Source organism: Ochotona princeps, chromosome 6 (genome assembly GCF_030435755.1).
Source record: "Ochotona princeps isolate mOchPri1 chromosome 6, mOchPri1.hap1, whole genome shotgun sequence".
NCBI lineage: Eukaryota > Metazoa > Chordata > Mammalia > Lagomorpha > Ochotonidae > Ochotona > Ochotona princeps.
Genome location: NC_080837.1, coordinates 10609616 through 10634560, shown reverse-complemented (window position 1 = coordinate 10634560; position 24945 = coordinate 10609616). Strand labels below are relative to the sequence as shown.

Genomic DNA, 24945 nt, shown 5'->3' with positions numbered 1-24945 from the left:
CGATGGGATCATCCATGTGTGTCCCTGTGTGCCCTAGTCACCTGCACACTCGTGTACACACGCCTCCATCAGCATGCATGTTCATGGGCACGACCAACATTGCACACATTTAATAACGGGCTGGGCATTGGTACCGGTGTCAGAGCAGATACCCAGATGGCCGTGTGGGAACCCTCTGCTGCCTTTCTCCCCTGAGCCTGGAACCGTCCCTGCCCCTCTTCTGCTAGCGAGCTGAGGCCTTTCACGAGCAGACTGGCGGATTACCTGGTGCTGGCCAAGGTGCGCCAGGCGCTGGGCTTCGCCAAGTGCCAGAAGAGCTTCTACGGGGCAGCACCCATGACAGCCGAGACACAGCGCTTCTTCCTCGGCCTCAACATCCGCTTGTACGCCGGCTATGGCCTCAGCGAGAGCACAGGCCCCCACTTCATGTCCAGCCCTTACAACTACCGGCTCTATAGGTGAGGAAGCCCTAGGCTGCCGCCTGCCTAAGGGACCCCTTGTCTCCCAACCCTCTGTGGGAGCATCTCAAGCGCCCACTCTGCCCTCCTGGCTAAGTCTCTTGCCTATTGCAGGTGAGGCTGGGGGTGAAAGCTGTGGGAGGCAGTTCACCTGCTGAGCAGGTGTCCCGTTGGTAGGAATTTGCTCCATCATTTCCCTCCCTTTCACAGGGGTGCATTTGCAGGTGCATCAGGATGACTGAGGACTCAGGCTCCAAGTGGACATGGGAATGGAGGGTGGAGGTGAAAGTGGGCCCTCCTGCCCTCTAGTGGGCAGAGCTGGAAGGCATCTCTGTGGCATTTCAATGTCTGCCCCCAATGGGCCTAGCCAGGGCAGTCTCACCCACTCACTGGCATGGCAAACCTTTCCTTTAGGAACTAAGTCTGTTATTCCACTGGGAAACTCTGGGAGGGGGCGATAGGGGATGACTGAGAGATTAGGGAGGCACCCCTCTGGGATCGCAGCTCCCTGTCCCTCCCATGCCAGCTCGGGCAAGGTGGTGCCAGGCTGCCAGGTGAAGTTGGTGAGCGAGGACGCCGAGGGCGTGGGCGAGATCTGCCTGTGGGGCCGTACTATCTTCATGGGCTACCTGAACATGGAAGACAAGACGAGTGAGGCCATCGATGCTGAGGGCTGGCTGCACACGGGTGACACCGGCCGCCTGGACGCCGACGGCTTCCTGTACATCACCGGGCGCCTGAAGGGTGAGTGTCCCCGAGGTCAGCAGGGTAGGATGGGGGGCCTCTGGGAATTCTTTCCCATCACTATGTATTTGGGGTTTTTAAAATCATTTATTTATTTGAAAGGGTAGAGAGATAGAGATGGCTACAGCAGCCAGGGCTAGGCCAGACACCTCAGGGAGGAGCAGGAGATATCCACGCCTTTGGGTCCTGGGCTGTGCACCTGCTTGAGCTGTGCAGGTCAGTGAACCCCGCAGCGCTGGCCTGGCTGGTGGCAGTCTGGCTTGGGAGCTACAGGTGGCTGCTGGAGTGAGCCGCGGTCGCCACCTAGTGTTTGCCTTTGTAATGGCAGGTGAGGCCATTTGGCGTCCCTGCTCCGGGTTGGTTAACAAGCAGCCGGAAACCCTAATTTGAGCTTTTAGAAACAGCGCGAAGAGAGGCCAGCGTCTTTTCTCTAGATACGTGCAGCAGCCAGCCCACTCTCTCCTGGCTTTCCTGAAATATCTCCTTGGAAGTTTGCCAGGTCTGATTGGCCCCATGGGTCTGTGTGCCTGGTCTTGGCCGTTGGGGTTTTATCATGGAGATATCTGACTGTGCAAGAACTATTGATATGAAACGAAGGCAGGAAGAAGAAACGATGCCAGCTGTTCGAGGCATGGGCTGTGGGGAGCTGGTGCTGGCAGAGGGAACGGTGGATGAGAAGGGTGGGCAGGCGAGAACTCTAGTGAGTTCAAGTGGAGGCTGAGGATGCGGGGGTGGGGGGTTGCTCACTGTTCATCTTTGAGGCTGTGGCTGTGTCCAGGGGCTGGGGCTCAGCAGCGGCCCCTGGACTATAGCCTGTGCCTGGGGCGTGGCCTCATCTCTCCAGAGCTGATCATCACGGCGGGCGGCGAGAACGTGCCCCCAGTGCCCATTGAGGAGGCGGTGAAAACCGAGGTGCCTATCATCAGCAACGCCATGCTCATTGGCGACCAGAAGAAGTTCCTGTCCATGCTGCTTACCTTGAAGGTGCGGCGGGGGCGGGGGGGAGAGGAGGGGTAGGCTCTGGTTGGGATGAGCAGCCGGTGTGTATGGGGGGTGGGGCATGGGCCCTGGGCCTGGGTCAGCTGGAGCCATGTTCCACCCAGGTACCTGGGCTTTGAGTCACACTGACTGCACTGTGGGGCGACCACAGCCCACACCAACCCCTCCCTTCCCAGCAGGCCGCAATGATTATTCTGCTTATATCTCTACATACCTCCACTCATACCTGCAGCTCTCACAAGGCAGATCACACCTGTAGACCTCACACTAGTTAACACCTTCAGTTCACACCTGCACATCACACACTGACTTCTCTAGGACCACTGCGGGGCCATGCAGAGCCCCGTGCTGCTCTTTCTGGAACCATCTCTCTGGAACAGAGTTCACATAGCACATACATGTATGCATGGCTTTGCTGTCGGCTCTCAGGCCACCCCAGCTCAACCCTGCCATCCGCCTTTGTAGTGCACTCTGGACCCCGACACCTCGGACCCCACAGACAACCTCAGTGAGCAGGCCGTGGAGTTCTGCCAACGCGTGGGCAGCAAGGCCACCACGGTGTCAGAGATTGTGGGGCAGAGGGACGAGGCTGTGTACCAGGCCATTGAGGAGGGGATCCGCAGAGTAAACAGCAATGCAGCAGCCCGGCCCTACCACATCCAGAAGTGGGCCATCCTGCAGAAGGACTTCTCCATCTCTGGCGGAGAGCTGGGTAGGCGGGATCTGGGGTGTGCACGGGAAGGCAGTGGTGGGAAAGGAAGGGGCGGCTGGGAGGCAGCAGCTAGGCCAGGCAGCAGGCGGCCACAGGGCCTGCTGGGTGCATGAAGTGGTGGCTGTGCAGCCTGCGGGTGCTGGAGCCCCCAAACAGGAACCCATGACATTTCACTGTTTTTGCTCTGTGACTCTTCCCCTGCTGGATGACGGTGGATCCCCCAGGCAGACAGCACAACGCTGCCAGAAGGGGTTGGGACTGGGGTCTCCAGGCTTCTGCATACCTGCACATGCCACAGAGCACGGAACCGGAGCAGGCTCTGGCGTGGCCTCAGCTGGCTGAAAGGGGGGGGAGGCTCTCAGCGGCATCACCTCGGGGTGCTCGTGGCATGGGGCAGGTGGATGTGACATCTCCAGTGAGATCCCATGACCCCTTGAGGGCTGAGCTTACAGGAGCTGACCGCCTGTGAGGTCACCCAGAGGGGAGATGGTGCACGCAGACCTGATGTTGAAGCTGTCCATTCTGTGGTGCAGTGAGCAAGGCACTAAACGTGTGCACCAGCCACCCATGACCACAAGCCAGAGAGAGGAAATCAAGGCTGAGGAGAGTGACTTGGAGAGCAGGGCTCGTTTCAGCCACGTGGACGCCCCTGCTCCCCAAGCCAGAGGCAGCTTCCAGGGTCGTGGGAGTGTCCGAAGGAGCCATGTGTCAGTCCTTTGTTACCCCGTATGTGGTACAGATTCCCACGTCAAGCAGCTCCATTCCTTCGGGAAGAGCGGTCCCTGGAGCCAAAGGTTGCACTTCTGCGCCCAGCACACAGAGCTTCTCCCAGGTCTCCCACAGGGGTATAGGCACCCAAGCACTTCCACTAATTTCCCAGGCTCATTAGCAGGGAGTTGGATCAAAAGTGGAGCAGCCAAGGACTCAATCCTGCACCCACAGGGGAATGTGGGCTCTACCAGTAGAGGCTTATTGTACTACACCAGTGTCGACTCAGGTTTGGGTTGCCAAACCCACCACTTCTGCTGCTGCTGCCCATTGCAGATGAAAAATTCACATATTGTGACAACTATTGATGTGGCACCTGCGCTGTGCTCCAAGGTAGCCAGGACGATGTGAGGGTTATATGAATACTAACTACAGTATTTCACATAAGGGACCTGAACATCACAGACTGGAGTGGGCGGTGGGGTGGCCCTGGAACCAGAGTCACTGTTCACTAAGGGAGCAGAACAGAAAGCAGGTGGGTCAGGACAAGGTGGGTGTGGCCATTAGCACTTCATCAGGCACCCTGTTCTTAAAAGTGACCTCCCAGCACCTGCATGTGCCCTGGTATGCCATAGCAGCAGGAGGTGGGCTCCTCCAGGCCCCTTGGTCACATGCTTCCCACTTAGCGTAGAGTCCGAGCCTCACTTGCTTTTTTCTTCCCCCCTTTAGGTCCCACGATGAAGCTGAAGAGGCTCACAGTCCTGGAGAAGTACAAAGACATCATCGATTCCTTTTACCAGGAGCAGAAGCAGTAACCAGGGCTCATGGCTCCTGCTACAGACATGCAGGCCATTCCAGTTTCCAGGCTCCGCCTATCATCCATCTGGGCCCAGAAAGCTTCTGGCTAGTGTGCCTCATGTGCTGGATTGGGGTGCAGTGCTGCTGGGTCCCACACCCACGGGAGCTGACCAATCCCAAGCAGCTCTGACACCGGGATAGTCCTGTGCTGGTACAACTTTCTTGTTCAGGTGACAAATGAGATCCGCTCCTCCTCAAGGAACCAGAGGGCTGGCCACACGGGACTTCGGTTCCAGGTAGACTTAACAAGCTGCTAGCTGCCCTAACAGGTGCACCCTGTGAGCGGCAGGCTGAGGGGAGGCTGGGGTAGAGGGTCATGGGAAGGCAGTCACGGCCCACTCGCCTGCTGAGTCTGGGATTTGCTGGACTCTGCCCATGATCCAACTCGCTGCCTGGGCACCCCTCCACCTTGCCAACTGACTGGATGCTTAACAAAGCTGCTGCTGCTGCTTATGTGATTATATTTAATGTGCCGTTTGAATATTAAACCTTTTAACACAACTGCCAAGGAGTCCCAGACTGCGTGTGTCCACTGAGCAGGAAGGTATCTAGCCCATGCAACTCTATGGCAAAAAGTGTTAGCCCAGTGCCACAGGGTTACTCTGAACACGGGGAGCAGCCATTCTCCAACCAAGCAACCCAAGAACGTGGGCGGGAAACACAGAGAGCATACAGCGTCAGTCACTTTGGGAATTCTTTATTTTTGCCAACCCAAGAGCCGCTGAGAACCAGCACAAGCCGATACAATGGAAGCAGCCACTTAAACACATGAGAAGTGACACCTGAGTAGGCTGATAACATTAAAACAGACCCAGGGGTCGGGGGTGAGGGTGGGAGAAGGTTGTCCCCTGGGGCCCGGGTACACAATGTAAAACCACACAAGGGCCGAGCAGGGAGGACAGGAGCGGCCTCGGGAGCAGGGCCACAGGGTAACAGTTCATGCTGCGGGGGTCTAAAGCAGACGAGTTCAGCTCCCAGCGTGCTGCAGTACTGGGCTTCAGCTCGGGCGGACAGGGCTCTGGCCTCTGCCAGTCCACGAGTGAGGTGCCCCGGGTGCAGCCGCTGAGTACACCCTCAGAAGCTGTGACAGCTCAGCAGGCTTGAGACAACTCCCAGGGAGGAAGAGGAGGTTGCCTGGGACTCTCACCAAGACTAGAAAAACCTCCAGGTAGCAAATTGAATCTTCCTAACAACAACAAAAAAAAAACCTAGCCACCCCTGGGCCTGCAGCTCTTAATTCCTGCTTGGACATCCACGCAAAGCTCAAATCTATTTCTCTGTGTCACTGAAGCAAGCCAACTGCCTGGGGCGGGAACTCAAGCGGGAGGCCTCAAGCAGGCCCACTTAGCTTTTTTTTTTTTCCTTTTTTTTAAAAAGAATATCATGTTGTGCTATTAAGCCAATATTCCCTTTTATTTCCATTCTGGTTTTCACAAGTCAAGGAAACCAGGGTTTTTCTTTAATAAAAAAGCGAGATGTTTGCTCTTGTTCATCCTGGACCCTGGGATATACGGCTGAGAAGCTGTGCGGACAGAGTGTAAAATGGTCACCGACAGCAGACAGCAGACGGTGCAGTCCTCCTAAGAGCTTTTCCCGAAAAATGGTCACCAGATGGACGTTGAATAAATAAGACAAGCGCCTGGAGAAGGGCCCTGGGCAGGCCCAGTGACATCACCTCCTGTCCGGAGGTTAAAAGGACTGGGGCTGCACTGTCGCCAGGGAGGCGGACCCGATGCCCAGGGCCTGCGACCACTGCGGGCTAATCCAGGTCCTTCACTCGGCGGCAGATCTCCTCCGTGAAGTCTGAGCATTTGGCGTTCCCGCCCAGGTCTTTTGTTAGGCTCTGAGGGAAGGAAAAAAGTGAAATTACATATGTAAACAAATGGAAAAGTATAAAGTTTTAAATATATATATACCATTGGGAAAAAAAGCAAATACACACACACGCCAGATGAGGCCAATGGCATTTTTGATTAAGGCCTCCTGCAAGATGCCAGGTGACTGTGTGGAGCTTAGTTCCTCGCTTCAGAGGGAGACCTCATCCTGCCACTTGCCCCAGGAGCACTGGGGGTGCCCAGCACACGGCCCCAAGAACTCCCCACAAGCAATAAGGCACTCTCACGATGAAGGGGAGTAGAGGGAGTTTCCAGAAGGTTCCCTCATGCACAGTGTAGGCACTAAGTGTGTATTTACTAGTTATGGACACTGAGGTGAAAGCAAAGCTAGACCATGGCCTCATACGGCCCTTGGGGAACTTCCAAAACTTAGAAAGCTCCAGCTGTGTCCCTATCTGGTGTTGGAGGCTTGGACATGAACACTAATGGCACACTGCAGCCCCGAGTCTTCCAGTTCCCTCTCTGGGCAGGGAAAGTCTCCCGCAGGACCCACCAGTCTCCCTGCAGATCCCCTCTCACTGCAAACAGATTTTGGCCTCTGCGGCACAGTGGAACCGAAAGCTAACGGAGTCACCGCCTGTCAGTGACAAACAAGCAAACAAGCCCGCTCAGCTCATAGTTTGGCCATCAGAACAGATGCTTCTTCAAAGAAGGGGCCAGCTTGCAGGTATCACAACACGCAGGTGGCAGGAACACAGGCCCATGTGGCCAACCACAGGAGCCCCATGGCTCAGTCAACTCCCCGGTGCCAGAAGTGGAAGGGGTAGCTGGGATTGCTGGGAGGGAGTGTGTGTTGGGGAGGGAGCCTGGATTAGTGGGGGAGAAAGAGGACGTGCTAGGGAGATGGTGTGGCCCAATGGCTGCAGGACACAGAACATGTGACCTGGTCACTACTCCAGCAGGGACAGGGATACACATCACACCTGCTGCCCTTACCCCCATAGTCCTTGAAGACACTAAGGACCCAGGCTCAGAGTCAGCTCTCAGAAACCCTTCTCCGGAACCTGCATCCCTTGTCTGTCCTCCAACTTTGAGAAACACATACAGTGCCCGTCAGTCCGTGGGTCCAACTGCTCATGGAAGTGGAGGAGGTGGCTGGGGACAAGCCAGACTCGGGGAGGCCCGGGCTGTGACAGTTGGGAGGTGAGGGACCGGGACAGGGTCTGTAACTCCTCTCTCTGTGCCTACTGTAGGCTCTACTTGACAGAGCAGCAGGGTTCCATCCAGCTCTACAGAAGGAACCTAAGACCATCAAGTAGCCTCCTGGTCTTAGCTGTGACCCTTCTGTAAAACTTGTGTGCTACTTTTGTTATTACAGATGTATATTTAGTACCAACATAGCACAGCATGGTACACGTGACAGGTGCCTGCCCCTGCTGTGAGGGAAGCTCACCACCTTCACATCTTAGAACTAGACGTAGGCATGCTACCGATGGTTATGTCACCAGCTGGGCTGCCAGCTTCCCACAGCAGAGTGCCTGGACTGTGTCCTGGCCCCCCTGCTTCCTGCTAACGCACACCCTGTTCAGGAGACAGTGGGGGATGGCCCTGCCTCTATGACAGACTTGGATGGAATGCCTGGCTCACGCCTTCAAGCCTGGTCCTGCCCTGGCTGACGCAGCCCTCTGGCAAGTGAAGCCTCTCTCTGTGTGTAACTCTGCCTCTAAATAAATAAGTCTTGATAAGATATCGCTGCATTGGCAGGTGTCTGGCGGCCCTGACTCTTGCTCCTACAGCTCTTCTTGCCACACCCAAACGTCAAATAACACACTTGGGTTTCCGCATCCCTGGAGTTCACTGAGGAAGCCCCCTTAAGTGTGCATCCGAACCCGTTTGACACCCACACCTGCAGTGCTGAGCAGCACACCACACCCCCTTCCCGCACATGGCGGATACCTTTCCATCCTTAATTGTGGCAAAGCAAGCAGCCTCAATCCTCGTGGCATGGTCAAAGAGCCCCATATGGCGCAGCATCATCACGGCGCTCAGCAGCAGGGCCGTGGGGTTGGCCATGTCCTTGCCTGCAATGTCTGGGGCTGTCCCGTGAACCTAGAGCCAGGCAAAGTGTGTGAGTTGGAGGCAAGAGAAGGCGGCTCCCAACCAAGGAGGCCTGGGGCCAGCAGCATCCCCAGCCACAGCAAACAAGGACAGTGAACAATGCAGACCACCCAGTCAGACTTCAACTCAGAACTTGGCCTTTGGGGTGGGGAAGGGCCTTACCGACTCAAAGATGGCAACCCCATTGGCTCCAATGTTGCCGCTTGGCGTCACGCCAAGACCACCGATCAAGCCTGCACACAGGTCGCTGGGGACAGAAAAGCAATGCTCAGAACATTCTGCAAAAGGAGATATTTCCCCCAGCTCCCCGATTCCTCTCTCCAAGGAACCAGGGCTCCTGGGACAAACAGCTGATCCCAGGTGGAGGTCAGTGAAATGTGGCCAAGCCTCAGCCCACAGCGTCTTCTAGAAGTCAGGCGGGCCTCATGGGAGGAGAAGACATGGGGACATGGTATGAGGGGATAGTGGGACATCAGGCAATGAGGGCAGTGATGCAGAAAACCGTGAGCCGCCCATGGCAATGCAAAGAAGTAAACACAAACAAGAAGGAAAAACTGCTTAGAGTGGAAAGGCAACTAACACATGCAGAAGGGGTGATGGGCTTAGCAAGCCACTCTGGCTGCCGTGGTGGGGGCTGGAAATCTGGCTGCTCAGTATAAGGGGCTTCTTTATACAACCCTCAAATCATGTCAACAGTCACTAAGACATTCTAAAAGCAACCTGCCTAGCCATATTTAACCAAACATGCTGGACTCAGTCAATCAAACGTCTGGAAACTGGTCACAGTGAATGAATGATCAAGGAGCTACACTCTGAGCCGATCAGGCAGGGGAATGAGGCGACAGCCCCCCAGTGGCACTGTCCCCACCAAGGCAGCACTGAGGCTCTGCCCCCAATGTAAGATCACCAAGAGATGGGAGGTCTTTGGGGGATGGGGAACTCATGCTTTTCTCAAGGGAGTGGACCCGCAAGAGTGGGCTAACAGAGGGAGCCTGTCCCTTCTCCCCTCCACCTTCTCACCCAGTGCTGAACCCCTCCAAGGCTCCCATGAGAAGCTACGCAAAAGCTGGAGCCAGCACCACACGCTCGAGCTCCCCAATTGCTAACAAGGAGCCAGGACAAGCTTCTCCTTGAGAAGCACACAGCCTGCATGCTCTGTACCACAACAGAACGCAGGGTCAGATGCTGCCCAGCTATCTTAAACTAGATGCTATGGGGCCCGGCGCGTTGGCCTAGAGGCTAATGTCCTCGCCTTGCATGTGCTGGGATCCCATATGGTTGCCAGTTCTAATCCCAGCGGCCCCGCTTCCCATTCAGCTCCCTGCTTGTGGCATGGGAAAGCAGTCAAGGATGGCCCAAGACTTTGGGACACTGTACCTGCGTGGGAGACCCGGAAGAGCTCCGGACTCCTGGCTTTGGATTGGCGCAGCACCGGCCGTTGCGGCCACTTGGGGAGTGAATCATCGAATGGAAGATCTTTCTCTCTGTCTCTCCTTCTCTCTGTTTATCTGATTTTGCAATAAAAACAAATAAATCTTAAAAAAAAAAAATACTACGGTTTTATGCTGCTGCAGTGAAAATGTGAGGGCCTCGTTCGGCTGACACCAACTGTAAGTCAACTTGCAGTGAGACTCACCTAAGGATATCTCCGTACAAATTCGGCATGACCAGGACGTCAAACTGGGACGGGTCTTGTACCATCTATGAGAAACACAAGCTGTGCATGTAGTGATCCTGCAGAGCGGGCCCCACTCACCGGGGCAGCGGCAGGTGCGGGTGAGCGAAGATACTCACGTTCAGACACACTGTGTCCAGGTACATCTCATTGAACTTAATGTCTTTACAGTTCTCGGCCACCTCCCTGCATTTTTGCAGGAAAAGGCCATCTGACATCCGCCTGTATGTAATCAGATAAAAACTGTTGAGAACAAAGACTTGTGGAGAGAAAAAGATTGAATCAAACAGGTAAGCTCAAGGTAGTACAATGCCAGAAGCCACCATGTCCCATTTCAACTACACTAGCTATTCCCCAGGCAGCTGATAAGATGTAAGTGGGAAAATGTCTGGAGATCCTCTGGGAAGCACAGCAAGGTAAGGCTATGTAGCAGTTTGATGGCAACCCAGAAGGAAGGCTCTGTTTTTACACTGTTATCCAGCAACAAGTAAGAAACACCATAAACAGAATCCAAACGGCTTAAGAGGTGTACCCCTCAATCATTCAACCCCATCCTTATTTTGCAGTCAACACCTGTGCTAGGCCAGGAAATGTTTTTCATTACACAGTGAGAGCTAGCCCTTAATGGACGGGGTGCTGGCAACTCACACCCCTAGACTCGGCCCAAACGATGCCATGCCCCAAGCACACGGCCCGCAGGCGCATCCCCCTCTATTACACCTCCCATGTGGCCACCGCTTCCTTTTCTGGAACTCTTCACCTCTGGAACCTGAACCCCCTCACCTTGAAGACAGAACAGGAAAGCCGGCTGCCCCGGGGTCCTGGGCAGGGAGCTGAGCAGCCGTTCTGCAGTACTCACATGATGTTGGCCTTGTGCACGGCCGTGACATTGCTGCGGTGATTGTTGCGGGCGTACTCAAAGGCGAACTCGGCGATGCGTTTGCTTGCCTCCTCGGTGATAAGTTTGATGCTCTGCACCACTCCATCCACAATCTGGAAGGGACAAGGCCTGCTCACTGGACAGGGCGAGGGGGCAGTGTGGGCCCACACTCAGCCCAGCCCTATGTCCCAGGGAGCACAAGGCCCACTGCACGGAGGAGGATAGCTGCCTGACAGCACCCCTGGGAAGTGGGGCTCCAAAAGGCAACAGCAGGGTGTAGATGGCTGGCCGAGCCTGGAGGCGCCGGTAGGTCCTGTTTCAGAGTCCATGACTCCAGCTCCCCACTGTTGCAGGGCCTGGGAGCAGCAGTATGTGTGCAAGTATGTAGGTTCCTGCCAAGCCCGTGGGAGACCTGGATTGTATTTTCAGCAACCTGCTTTGGCTCCGACCCACTCTTGGTCATTGAGGGTGACACCAGTAGATGGGTGCTCCCTGCCTCTCTCACTCTCTCAAATAAATAAAACAACACTCAAAAAAAAATTTTTTTTTTCAACTCAGAGTGCAGCTCCCCTGGCACAGGACAAATCCTGCCAATGCTCATACAACAGGAAAGCCTGACAACCGGGAATGCGGACACCTGTCCCAGACGTGCAGGGAGTGATGCCATAAGGGCTCAAGGAGCACGGGAGGGGCCGTACCACATGCTCGATCCCGCTATACTCTCCCTCGGTGTTCTCGCGGATGGTGACAATGTTCACATCGGTGTAAGGGGTCTTGTAGCCTTCGATGGAGACGCACGGCCGCACGTTGGCGTAAAGATCAAATGTCTTCCGGAGCAGCAGGTTCATGGAGGGGTGACCAGCTGCTATTGGAGTCTTCAGAGGGCCTGGAACGGGGGAGAGGACACAGGTGGCCCTGGGACACACCTTCCTAGCCTATGTTCTGCCGCTACCTTCTCCCAGCCCCTTAGCGTGCCAGCAGGGAAGAGCGTGGCCTCAGCGTTACCCGATGCCCAAGCGCTGGGCACGACCTCCTCCTCACCATATGAGGTAGCAGCTCCATGCCCATCATTTAAAAATGAAGGGAAAAAACGGAAAGCAGAGGGTGAGAAAAAGAGCCAAGCCTCCAGCCAGTCAGGCCCAGGGAGCAGAGGCACACAGTGGGCCCAGTCGACCTTTTTTTTTTTTTAAAGATGTATTTATTTTTATTAGAAAGCCAGCACTCAAATTAGTCACAGAATCACAAATGTTAATATGAAGTAAAATGATAGAAATGGGTAAAACATACATGAGATAAATCTAGGCGAAGATAAACAAATAACCACTTTAAGGTTTATCACCCACCACGCCCAGCCCATCCATAACACCTGTCACAGGAACCAACCACCACCTCAAGCCTTACCTCCTCAGCCCCACCATACACCTACCCCAGCACCCCTGCCGCCCCCACCCCACAGCCCCACAATCCTCCCGTCACAGGAGGCACCCAGGACCTGCCCCACGCTACCTTTCAAGCCCATCTTGTTCTTATCCATGGACTCCTTGGCCTCCGGAGGGATCATCCACTTTCCTCCTGGTCCTTGGATGGCAGTGACATTCCGCTCCTCCCACTGAATCGGGGCCTGGATGTCACACAGAGGACAGGGAACTGGAGACTGAACCAAGAGCAGTACGCTACAAGGATGGGCAAACTACTTCACTAGAGATGTGACCACTGAGAGCAGGGACGACAGGGGTCCAGGAACGACGTCAGCCTGCAGCACCCAGCTGAGAGGATCCCCCTCTATGCCGTCATTCTGGGTCACTTCTGGCTGCTACTTGTTGCCCTAGCCTTCTGCTCACGGACCCTTAGGGTGGCTTTCTTGGAACACCGTGAGAGGTGGTGACATGGGCTGACTGACACACTGCATGGCACTGACAGGCAGCCCTGACACATGGCTAACCTTGAAAACACCATGCTGAGCCAAGGAAGCCAATTCCAAGAAAATGGATATGAAAGGTCCAGAATAGGCTCATCTATGAAGGCTGAAAGTGGATAGGTGGGAGTCAAGGGCTGGGGTTGGGAGAAAAGGGGAGATGTGAGGAGTGACTGATGGGTATAGAATCGTTTGGGGTAAAGAAAACATTTTTAACTTGGTTGTGGTGAGGGCTACAGAACTTTGGGAACATAATGAAAACCACTGGATTGTAAACTTTCAACAGGTGCATTGGGGCAGGCGTCTGGCACATCAGTTAAGACATCTGTGGGATGCCCACAACCCATATCGGGACACTGAGTCTCGCCTGGGCTCTCCATGCTGGCTTCCTGTGAACGCACACCAGTGGACAGTGGTGATGGCTCAAGTAGCCAAGTCCTGCCACGCACTTAGTGACAGACCTGGATTGAGTCCCTGGCTCCTGGCTTCTCTGGGGTGAACCATTGTGAGCAAGCTCACAATCTCTTTCTCTTCCATAAGTGCATATATATGATAAATCTGTATTTCTTTCTCTTTCCGTAAGTATATAATACTTTTTAGAATTCACTTAAGGTCTCCTGTAAAGATTTCTCTTCTCTTTTGGCAGGAAGGCAGGTAAGGCAGACAGGTGACTTAGCAGGGCTTAGAAACCTTAAGCCCAGGCAAGGCTCCAAGTTGCCTCAATCCTACAGTGCTGCTCTGATTACTTAATACCCAACAGATGGCACAGTGGTCGCCTGCATCAACACGAGCGGAAGCTGGCACCCACGAGGCATGAGCTGCGGAAGCGACCATCTCGGGAGAGAGCAGAAGACACCATCTTCATGGATATGAGCTCAGCTCACAGCGTGCAACAGCTGGGAACGCCTGTCTGCAAACTTCAGACAGACTTTTTATTTTCGGAAGCCCACTTACTTTGGCCGCGTCGAAAATCTTCATCACTGCGGCTGAGATCTCGGGGCCAATGCCATCTCCTGGAATTAAAGTCACTGTCTGAACCTGAAGGTGGGAGAGCATGACGGAAGGAGGTAAGAAGTGGTTTCTGAGGATTGAAAACAGAGCTATTAGAGAAAGGCCCTTGACGGGGCACTTTCAGATGACTCAAATGGCTTTAAGGAAACAGGCACAGTGGAATAATCCTATCCCTCCAAACACTGACACCACCTCCCATCCAGCTCCCTGCCTGTGGCCTGAGAAAGCAGTCGAGGACGGCCCAGGGCCTTGGGAACCTGCACCTCCTTGGGAGACCTGGAAGCTCCTAGCTCCTGGCTTTGGATCAGTTTAGCTCCGGCCATTGCAGCCACTAGGGGAGTAAACCAGCAGATAGAAGATCTTTGTCTTTCCTTCTCTCCGTAAATCTGCCTTTCCAATAAAAACAAATAAATCTTGGAGAGCTCAGAGAATCTTCTGGATGTAAAGAGGGTCAACTGGACCCTCCCACCCGGTACTTCTATTTCCTCTCAGAAGTGTTACAAAAGGCCTGGCGCAGTGGCCTAGCGGCTAAAAGTCCTCGCCTTAAATGCGCCGGGATCCCATATGGGCGCCGGCTCTAATCCCAGCAGCTCTGTCTCTCCTCCTATTTGACTTCACAATAAATAAATTAATTAATCTTAAAAAAAAAAAAAAGAAGTCTTACAAAGATACCAACTAATTCAGCTCTATAACACCAAAGACAGCTGTATGTTCCTGTAATGCTGGCTCCCCCAACCCCAGACAGCTCTGTGTGGGCAGGCACGCTCCCCTTCCCACTGAGACCCTGGAAACGTCACACAGCCTCAGCCTTTCAAACTCTTCCAGACTAACAGGGGGCTGCTTAAGCACTCGGACAAAACTGGACTGAAGTGCCCTGAGAGGGTCCCAGCTCCAGCTTCCTGCTAACGTACACTCTGGAAGGCAGCTGGTGATGGCTCAAGTAACTGGTTCCCTGCCACCCCAGCAGGAGGCCCAGACTGAGTTCCAGGTTCCTGATGTTGGCCTGGCCCAGCCCCAGCTGCTGTGGGCATTTGGGGAGAAAATCAAGATCTGTAGTTCTATCTCTTGGTCTTTCAAATAGAAGGAAAAGAGAGGCATCTGTTTTCTGTAGTTGGCCCTGCAGTTGGCTCCTTGGTGGTGAACGTAGCCTCCAGAAGGCCCCCAGAGCTGGGCAGTGAGCAGCAAGGACAGCACGTGTGGCCGCACCTGCTGAGGCTGAGGTGCACAGACAAGGGCGAAGGACAGAACGAAGGCAGCATTTCAAACTTAGAAGCGACAACACAGAAGAGGCCAAGACCAGCGACTTAATACGCAGCCCCTCTCTCCAACAGGAACCTGCACACTTGACACGCAGGACTTCACCCAGAGCAGAGTTTGGCTCCAGGCCTTTTCCGCCTCAGCTGCCCCAGCAACAGCTCCTCCACAGTCAGGAATTCACGTTTGCCCCCCGGGCCTTGGCCTGGAAGGGCTCCTTGGATTTTTCACACACAAGTGAAGAAATTGTTTTAAAAATTCGTAACTCCTCTTGCTTCTTTTGAAAGCAATCTCCCCCATCAGGCTAGCATTTTAAAAACAAAACAAAATGAATACAGCCTGAAAAGCAGTAGCAGCAGAGAGCTGGGGCCATCCTGGCGGCTTGCAGAACACGTCTGAAATGCTGCCTTAGCTGCCTTGACCGTGCAGGGCAAGCCTGTCCTGCATTTCTGGCATAAGTAGAGTCAACAGAGCCTTCGGGCCACATCCTCTTGTTCTTCCAATGAGCAATGACAAATGCCAGCAGGAACGCTGGCAGAGCTACTTTCCCCCGGCAGGACAGGAGGCAAGTGAGGGAAAAAATTGCACCATGGTCACATAAATCCCAAAAGGTTGTACACGACTATAGGACATCTGAATCAGCTTTTGTAAAACAAATGGGATAACATAAAAGTGAACAGGAAGCCACTAAGCCCACAGTCTCAGAGTGTTCTAAAACTGTGGCATCAGCCAGAAAAGCGCAGGCACTAATGCTGAGGGCTGGGAAGGCAGGAGAGGTAAGGAGCAGAGGGTGACAGGTGCAAGAAAGGCGCGGCCCCAGGGTTTGCACAGGGTCGAGACATTCCTGATGGATAATCTAGTCTGTCGAGGAAACTCCCCAACTGAAAAAGCAAAGCAGCTTTTGAAGCTTCTCAACAATTTTCCTCTCTACTTGCACTGGTTTTAAAAGGAACCACCTTGCCGAAAAGAGGTCACAAGCAAAGGTTCCAGGGTGATTTCTGTCTATTTTTAACAAGGCTCCTTCATGGTAGGACTGTGACTGATGTCTGAGGCCAGCTGTAATAGAATATTCCTTCTGATGTGCAAATGGCCTGGGAGTTTTGCAAGCAACAGTAACTGATAATTTAAATATTTGCTATAAATAAATATATGTGGCCAATTTCCCCTAACATGGAGACAAAATGCTATACAATATACATGCTAGAGCATCTTTCTTGAGAAACTTCTAGAACAGAAGGAAAAAAAAAATAAGACATAGTTATACTCACACCACCAGCAAAACCTCGGGTCACCTGTTTTGGGTTGTGGAATGCCCCCAGCAGCCGAGAGACCTATGTCAACATCAACAGAGACATGTCATGTGCAGAAGGAAGGATACAATCACCTGGCGGGGGACAATGCCACCTGCTCGCGCAGACGCGATCTTCCCACGAATGCTCCACACGCATCAGAAAAGGGCGGTATATGAGCACAGAGGTGGCAACCCGAATGTCATGCCACATGTTTCCAAGCTGCTGTGGTTCATACACCGTGTTGTCTGGAGATCTGGCAGGTTTGATGTCACTATTCCTGCCCATTGACTCAACTTGGGGGTGACACACACTCTGAAACAGTCACCACCAGCTTTATAGCCAGGGTGTCTCTAGGACACAGGAGTGTAGCTCGCTGACTGCACCAGCAGTGACACTGGGACCAAAGAGATGGTGTACCAGCATCCCATGTGGGTGCTGGTTCATGTCCCGGCTGCTCCACTTCCCATCCAGCTCCCTGTTTGTGGCCTGGGATAGCAGTAGAGGACGGCCCAAAGCCTTGGAACCCTGCACCCACATGGGAGACCTGGAAGGAAGCTTCTGGCTCCTGGATTGGCTCATCTCAGCTCTGGCCGTTGTGACCAGTTGAGAACTGAACCAGTGAATAGATCTCTGTCTTTCCAATAAAAATAAATAAAAAACAAACAGGGCCTGGTGAGATGGCCTAGCAGCTAAAGTCTTCACCTTGTACACACCAGGATCCCATATGGGCGCTGGTTCTAATCCCAGTGGCCCTGCTTCCCATCCAGCTCCCTGTTTGTGGCTGGGAAAGCAGTAGAGGACAACCCAATACCTTGGGACCCTGCATGGGAGACCTGGAAGAGGATCCAGGCTCCAGGCTCCCGGCTCCCGGCTTCAGATCAGTGCAGCTCCGGCCGTCATGGCCACTTGCAGAGTGAATCAGTGGACAGAAGATCTTCCTCTCTGTCTCTCCTTCTCTCCTCCTCTCCCCCTCTCTGTATATCTGACTTTCCAACAAAAAAATAAATTTTAAAACAAAAAATCAGTGCAGTGTGGGGCACATGGCAGGACAATCAACACTGGTGCTCGAACAACTTCCACAAAGCCAGGGTTTGCTCTGGGTGCAAAGCTTTAACAGCTGCAGCCACTTTATTCCAACTCAAATCTCACATGCAAACTGGCATTGGGCAGGGCTGCACCATGAAGGGTGAAATCCTTAAAGACAGCAACAGATGCAGAAGTCACCTGTCTCAGCCGAAAGGTCCCAGGAGGGATCCCTGGGGAGAACTCTGGCTTGGGAGGGTTTGCCAAGTGGACCACACCAGACATGGCGCCAGAGCCCCTCGTTCTGCTGGCTCCAGCCATGCCCCACGGATGGACTAGGCCAGAAGTGTAAGCTCCCCGATGAAGCCCTCAATCTGTTTGCACCCTGCTCTGTGACCTAACAGTCGGCCGTGGCCATGGGTCTAAAGGGAGGGGACTTTATTTACTTACTGAAGCTCAAAACCAGTCTGCTGGGTGGCCTGGACGAGCCACGTCGAGGCTCCTGCTGCATGTGTCAGGTACTTTCTCGTACGTGATCTAACCTCAAGCAGCTCTGGGGTGCAAGGACGGGATCTCAAGGCTTGGGGATTGGAGTGACTGGCTCAGAGTCGCACCCAGTACTCCTAGGGGAAGGTTTTCTGTTTGCTTATTTCCTACTGAACAACAGTGCAGAGGGCAAGCCTTAGGCCTGGCACTTCAAAGTGCCAGGAAGACATCCATGTCTCATGGAGTACCTGGGTTCCACACCCAGCCCCCGGCCTGGGGAAAGCAGCGACAGCAGTTTAGCTTCTTGGGATCCTACTTCCCATTTGGAGAGGGAACCAGTGGAGTTCTTTCTCTGTCTCTTAAGTAAATACAACTTTTAAGGTAAATGAGTAAACAACAGTACCTTTCTCTGGACCAATCTTTGAAAGCAAAACAAAGGAAAAACAGTATGGGGACTGTGGTATAGCCAGTTAAGCTTCCATCTATGGTGTCAGCATCCCCAGTGGGTGCTGGTTCAGGGCCTGGCCACTCCATTTCTGATACAGCTCCCTGCTATGGCTCTGGGAAAACAGAGGAGGACAGTTCAAGTTCTGAGGTCCCTGCACTCATGTGGGGAGACCCAGAAGAGACTTTTGGATCCTGGCTTCAATCAGCTCAGCTCCCACCACTGCAGCTATCTGGGAAGTGAACCAGTGAATGCAAGGCCTGGCTCTCTGTCTCTCCTCTCTGTAAACTCTGCTTTTCCAATAAAAACTAAAAATTGAATCTTCTTTTTAAGTTTTTGTTTTTAAGTAGTAGGTTTCAAATTTTATAGGCGACAAAATTAATCGCTTACGGTAAATTTCGGGAGGACCACTCATTCATGGTTACAGGAACCATGAGGGCCACTTTTTCCTTGGACATGACCTTGGCCAGAGCAGGCCCGAGCCACTGGGGTCCTGCCCCAGCTCCTATATGGGCTCCGTGTGACCTTGAGCAAGGTGTCTGCACCCAGAACCCCAGGAATCCCACACTGGCGGGACACCTGTTCAGCTCCTGCCCCCCAGGCTGTCACGGGAAGCTCAAGCTCTCCGGGGCACACCCGGGAGGGGTCCCAGGAAGGCGCCTCCGTCTCCCTATCCCAGACGGTCACATGGTCATTCCAAGGCTTAGGATGCCCCGTGTCCTCTGAAAGGGACACGGCCATAGGCTCGCCAGAGGTCACACCGGGACACGCTCCAGGAGAGGAGGAAAAAAGCCTGGCAGTGAGAACGGCGCCGGGATTCCCTCACCTGGCAAAGCCTCCCCAGACCGAAGGCCCAGACGCGGCCGAGGCCGAGCGCACCCGGAGGGGCGGCCAGCGCCGGGCCAGAGGTGCGGTCGGCGTGGTCAGCATCGCAGCAGGGGCGCGGTCAGCACCACCCTTAGCTCGGGGCCCGGATCCCGCGAGGAGCCACCCTCCCTGACCTTGACGCCGTCTCCCACAAGAGGCTCGGCCGCCCGGCGCGAGGCTTCCCGCACACGGCGTGCCGGACACGGGGCGCGGCGCCCGGCACCCGGCCTGCCGGCCCAGCGGCCCCCCACGCGCCGCCACCGCCGTGCCCCCGTCGGGGCCCCGCCAGCACGCGGCCGCCGCCAGCCGGTTCGCGAACTCGGCCGCTCGCGCTCACCTTGGAGATCCACGCGGGCCCCGCCATCGCGTCCCCTCCGCTCACCGCAGCGACAGAAGCGACAGCAGGGCGCATGCGCGCCGCCCGCGCAGAGGCCCCGCCTCCTGGAAGCCCCGCCCCCAGGCCGTTCAAGCACCGCCCCTGGACCAGCGACTGCCCCCATGGGCCAATCGCCGGGCTCGTCTCGCGGTGACGTATCGCGCCGGGCGGCGACCCGGAAGCGGCCAGATGGGGATCTCCGGGAAATCTCCTCCTTCTTCCTCTTCATTCATTCTTTGCTTAGGTGACCCGGTTGTCCTGAAGCTGTGAGATGTGGGAGCCTGTATCGCGTCTTATAGTCCCACGGAGGAAGACATATCATGTATTGAGGTGTACATCATAAAGTTCGCTCGCGATCCGTGCAGGTGAACGATTTTTATTAAAGGTAAAAACTAGCGCAGCATCACCACTGTCTACTTTTTGAATACAATCGTGTCCCTCATCCTATTTGCACTTACTCCCTGATCCCATCCTTCGGCCCGGCTACTATAAATTACAGAGGAGGGACAGAGGGAGCGAGATCTTCCATCCAATGGTTCACTCCCCAGATGGCGTTGATGACCAGAGCAGAGCTGATCAGAAACCAGGAGCCAGCAGCTTCTTCCGTGTCTCCCACGTGTGTGCAAAAGGCCTAAGGACTTCAGCCATCCTCTGCTGCTTTCCCAAGCATCAGTAGAGAGTTGGTTGGGAAGTGGAGCATCTAGGACACCAACCAACCAACACCTGGATGGGATGCCAGCACCACAGGCAGGTGCTATGTCATGGTGCCTAATGCTGGAGTTTAGAATCTGCCAACTCAAGTGTTACACAGATATGCCATTGAAACCATGGTAAGAGGTGAGAAGCAAAAGTACAAGGAGCTTGGTAAGGCAAACTCGGGTGCCTGAGTCAGAGCCATACTTGGAGACCCAGGACAGTTTCCCTGAGTCGATAAATTCCACCAAATGAAGTTGACTTTGTTTTGCAAAGCACAGAGCAAGTCAGCATGGGTAACTGTCATTCAACTGTCAGGCCCCCTGAGGAGCTATGGTGGGTGGGAGGGTTTAGCAGAGCACAATCGATGAGCTTGTGTGGGGCTGTGTGGTTTGCCCACAGTGCCCCCGACCTTCCTGGGACAGGTCAGGGGCAGGAGGCCAGTGTGTTCCTCAAAGTGCTGTGATGGCCAGCAACGTGGGCTTCTGCTTGTCTGTAGGCTAGTGTCAGAGGACCTGTGACGTGTCTCAAAATAGGAGCTAGGGGTTGCCATTGTGTGTAGCCAGCCAGCATCCCGAATGGGAGCAGATTTGAGTTCCTGACTGCTCCGTTTCTGGATCCAGCTACCTCCTAATGCACCTGAAAAAGCAGTGGAGGATGTCCCAAGTCCTTGTGCCGCTGCACCCACGTGGGAGATCTGGAAGAAGCTACTGGCTCTGGCCCAGGTGGAAGATTCTCTCTCTGTGTCTCTCTCTTCCTATTTCTCCCTCTCTCTGTAACTGCCTTTTGAATAAATAAATTTTTTGGTCTTTTTAAAAGATATATTTATTTCTATTGGAAAGTCAGATTCACAGAGAGGAGAGACCGAGGGAAAGATATTCTGTCTGCTGATTCACTCCCCAAGTGGCCGTAATGGCTGGAGTTGAGCTGATCCAAAGTCGGGATCCAGGGAGCCTCTTCCGGGCCTCCCATGTGAGTACAGGGTCCCAAGGCTTTGGGCCATGCTCTGTTGCTTTCCTAGGCCACAAGCAGGGAGCTGGAAGGGAAGTAACCTTGGAAGGCATGTAAAGCGAGGACTTTAACTACTAGACTATTGCGCCAGGCCCAATATATATATATATATATATATTTTTTTTTAAACGAGAGTCTGGCATTAGACTCTTAACTATGGAGGGGATCATTACATTCATAGTTTTGTGGGGCCGGCCCAACCTGGACACCATTGTCTCAATTCAGTCAGTTAATCTCCAATAAGGCATGGAGTTGATTTTCACCCGTCCAAGTGGAGAGAGAGGAACTACAAGCTGCAGGAGAGAACCCCACCCACCCAGAAAGGGGAAGTGACACCAGAAAGCTTTCAGGAGCTAAGGGAAATGGCAGCTGAGACAGGGGCTTTATCAGCAAGGAGGGATCTCCTGCATCCTGCCCTGCAGGGCACCTTCCTCTTCCACAGGCGTTGCCCTCTGTCCCCGCTGGCACCTCTGCCTGCCTTCGTGTCCCGCCATCTCATGCTCAGTTTGTTACAAAAGTCTCCTCACCCCATGATCTGCCCCTTCCAGCTCACATTGTCCCTAAAATCTCCTGACATGGCCTCCCTTGTGTGTTCCCATCATCTGTCTTTTTTCAGCTTTATCCCCAAGGACTAGAGCGCTGGCCAAGTAGAACTGCTGGCCAGCTCCCAAATGTTTCCCATAGCTTACCCCTCTGCACTTCATTGCCTGCCATTCTCTCTGCCCAGATGCCCTTTTGCCTCATTTCCACCTGCTGAAATCCCAGCCATTTGCCAAGACCCAAGTCAGATGTTGGTTCCTTTGAGAAGCGTTCAGGGCCCCTGCCCTCCTGTCCCCTGTGTCCACTCCTTGGCTCCCTCCTCACTGGGAAGCTTAACACATCTTCTCCTGCCAGTACCACTTGGAAAGACATTGCTCAAACCCAGCAGCCACCACTGTGTCTTTGTTTCTGGACCATTCATTAGACATTGCTCTAGGCCTATAACAACTTTTGTCCAATCTCCATTTGATTTTTTTCAGTAGTCTTGTGGGGAAGCTGAGGAAGGATTGGCAAGCTGGGATGGGTGCTAGCAGGTGCAGCAGGAACACCCAGTGCTAAGGCAGTTAGTTCACTTCTCCAGGCTGGCCAGGTCAGCAAAGCTTTCTCACACTGAGTCCCTACCACTGCAATGTGAGCACCAAGAGGTGAGTGGGACCCAGGCCCAGGGCTCTGTCCTGCTCTCTGCTTCCATGGGCAACTGAAGGGCTCTGGAGAAGAGACACTGACCTCAGGGTTGGAGGCTGAGATGTGCCCCTTGAAGCAGCTCACGGGCACCAGAAGTCCCAGCCATAATCCTCCAGAAGTCAGTTCACTCATCCCCAGGATGTCCTGTAGGCAGTGACAAACTACCATCAGCAAGACATGTTTAGACCAGATCGGAGGAAGAAGATCTAGAAGATGGACTGTTACCCATGACTATTGCAGTACCCCATCCAGATGTGCTTTACTCTAAGAAAAAAAATTTAAGCCAAGATCACAATTTGTAAGGAAGCAGAACAGAAGTAAAACATATCAAAGTAGAATGGGATTATCTGCACGCCAGATGCTTCTTTTTATTTATTAGCATTTTATTTATTTATTTATCTATTTATTTTACAGAAAGCACACAAGTTTCCAAAGCATTTTCCCAGTTTATTTGAAGTATTTTTATTCAGAAATGGGCATTGTAGTACAGAGAAATAAGCCACTATCTGTGATGCCACCATTTTATATCAGAGTGCAGGTTTAAGTTCCGGCTGCTCCACTTCCAACCTAGCTCCCTGCTAATGCACCTTGAAAGACAGAAGAGGGAGTCCCAGGTCCTTGGGTCCCTGCACACACATGGGAGGCCTGGATAGGGTTCTTAACTCCTGACTTTGGCCAGCCCAGCCCTGGCTGTTGTGGCCATTTGGAGAGTGAGCCTGCAGATGGAAGGTCTCTCTCTCCCTCTCTCTGTCACTCAACTTTTCAAATAAGTAAATAAGATAAATCTTTTAAAGAGGAATCAATAAAAATTTAAAAATTATTTTATTTCTATTTTAAATATAGTTATCTAAGTGTTTAGTCCTTTGTCTGTTTTAGGAAAAGATCCAACAAATTGATTAAGAAGATATATAGGATTTTTAAATAAATGAGCAAAGGACATGAGCAACCAATTCACAGCCCAAGACATATAAAGAACCTTCAAATATATTCAAGTGGCCTTTTGAGCCAGTGTGCCCAGGCGTTGCTGACAGTGGGCCTGTGGGAGCCTGGGGGTGCGGGCTTGCAGGGAACCTAGGGGATGGCATTGGCAGGGGTATTCAGGGACCTGGAGGCTCACATCCAGGCAGGCAGAGCAAGCCTGGGGATTTCTCCTCATGCTTGGTCCCAGGTGGGGTTGGGGAGGGCAGGAAGACCCCTACCTTATCATGCTGGCCTGGTGTGCTGGTGGACTGTGTTTGGGAAACTTTGAATGGGCCTGGATCTTGGGTGTTTGGAGGGGTAAAGTGTCACACCAGCATGTGTGTCAGAGGCTTGGGACCTTAGTGGGTGGCAGAGCTCCAGGCCAGCATACCACCTTACCAGAAGAATGGGCTCTGTAAGGCTGGGCTGGGAATCCCATGTGCTTCTGGGTACAGGGACTGGGGATTGATCAGGGAAAGGGGCAAGGGAATGTAGGGGAGGGAGGATCAATGAGGAAGAGTATAGCAGGTGAGGAATGACTTCTGAGGGACACCATCAACAAGGCCACTATACTTGCAGGTAAGTGAGGAGGCTGAGACTGAGCAGTTTGGAGGGGGAAAGCTGGAGGACTTTTATGGGTCAGACCAATGCAACAGCCCATGTGGGAGACCTGAGCTGGGCTGGTTAGTATGGATCACCGCTGACTAACACCAGTACATGCTAAAGCTAGGGTTGGAGACCTACCTGGCAGGGCTGAATCACAGTACCTGCCAGTGAGAGTTGGAACAGGAAATAGATGATGTTAGGCTGGGCCATGATACTAACCAGCATGTGAGAGAACCAGGTCCAGAGGCAAATTCTATGGAGATATGTGGCCCTACCTCTGTGGAACTGCAGTTCTCCCTGGTTTACTTAAGAGCTGGGGGTGGTGACAGGCTGAGCTAGGCATGACCATGGAAGCCTCTAACACTCACAGGTACTGGGGTTGGAAACAGTCTAGGCTGATCCAGGCCGCACTATCCAGAGATGCACCCAAGAAGAGGTTGTGGGGAGGGCCAGGCTGCAACATCCACCAGCTCATGCAAAGGCTGGGACAGATGGGAACATGCAAGATCTGGGTCTGGGGGTGAGCCTGGTAGGGGAACTTGGGGAACTCCCCCTGGTAGGCTGTAGCTCCTGCTGGTGAGCGTGTGACTTGGACCTGTATGTTGATCAGGCCAGGCAAGGTAGTGCCACCCTTTGGCAAATGTGTGGATTGGTTCTGAAGGGAGTGGACCAGGCAAAGCCAAGCCAACCTTTGTCCACTGGCATGTGAGGGAACCAACCTGGAGTGTGGGTCATGCCAGGCTAGGCTATCACACCTACCAATTTGCATGAGTTGGAATGGGGGCGGTGAGCTGG

At 53.6% G+C, this 24945-nt stretch overlaps 2 protein-coding genes across 4 annotated transcripts in view; one reads left to right on the top strand and one right to left on the bottom strand.

Annotated features, from left to right (window-relative positions):
- The window catches only part of ACSBG1 (acyl-CoA synthetase bubblegum family member 1), a 41481-nt gene extending 36498 nt beyond the window's left edge, over nucleotides 1–4983 (top strand). For all 3 annotated transcript variants that reach the window (XM_004577907.4, XM_058665564.1, XM_058665565.1), the window contains 5 exons: nucleotides 228–458; nucleotides 985–1202; nucleotides 2047–2186; nucleotides 2667–2913; nucleotides 4351–4983. In XM_004577907.4, the coding sequence (XP_004577964.2) occupies nucleotides 228–458; nucleotides 985–1202; nucleotides 2047–2186; nucleotides 2667–2913; nucleotides 4351–4436 (922 nt within the window). In that variant the 3' untranslated portion in view covers nucleotides 4437–4983. The remainder of the gene's footprint in view (nucleotides 1–227; nucleotides 459–984; nucleotides 1203–2046; nucleotides 2187–2666; nucleotides 2914–4350) is intronic.
- Nucleotides 4984–5700: 717 nt separating this feature from the next.
- On the bottom strand, nucleotides 5701–19736 carry IDH3A (isocitrate dehydrogenase (NAD(+)) 3 catalytic subunit alpha). The gene is made up of 11 exons (XM_058665563.1): nucleotides 19618–19736; nucleotides 16436–16498; nucleotides 13857–13940; nucleotides 12494–12608; nucleotides 11686–11873; nucleotides 10967–11100; nucleotides 10227–10329; nucleotides 10069–10133; nucleotides 8595–8679; nucleotides 8271–8423; nucleotides 5701–6322 (listed from the first exon to the last, which is right to left on the bottom strand). The coding sequence occupies exons 1-11, from the start codon at nucleotides 19690–19692 to the stop codon at nucleotides 6239–6241; spliced, it is 1149 nt and encodes a 382-aa protein (XP_058521546.1). The 5' UTR covers nucleotides 19693–19736; the 3' UTR covers nucleotides 5701–6238.
- Between the last annotated feature and the right edge of the window lie 5209 nt (nucleotides 19737–24945).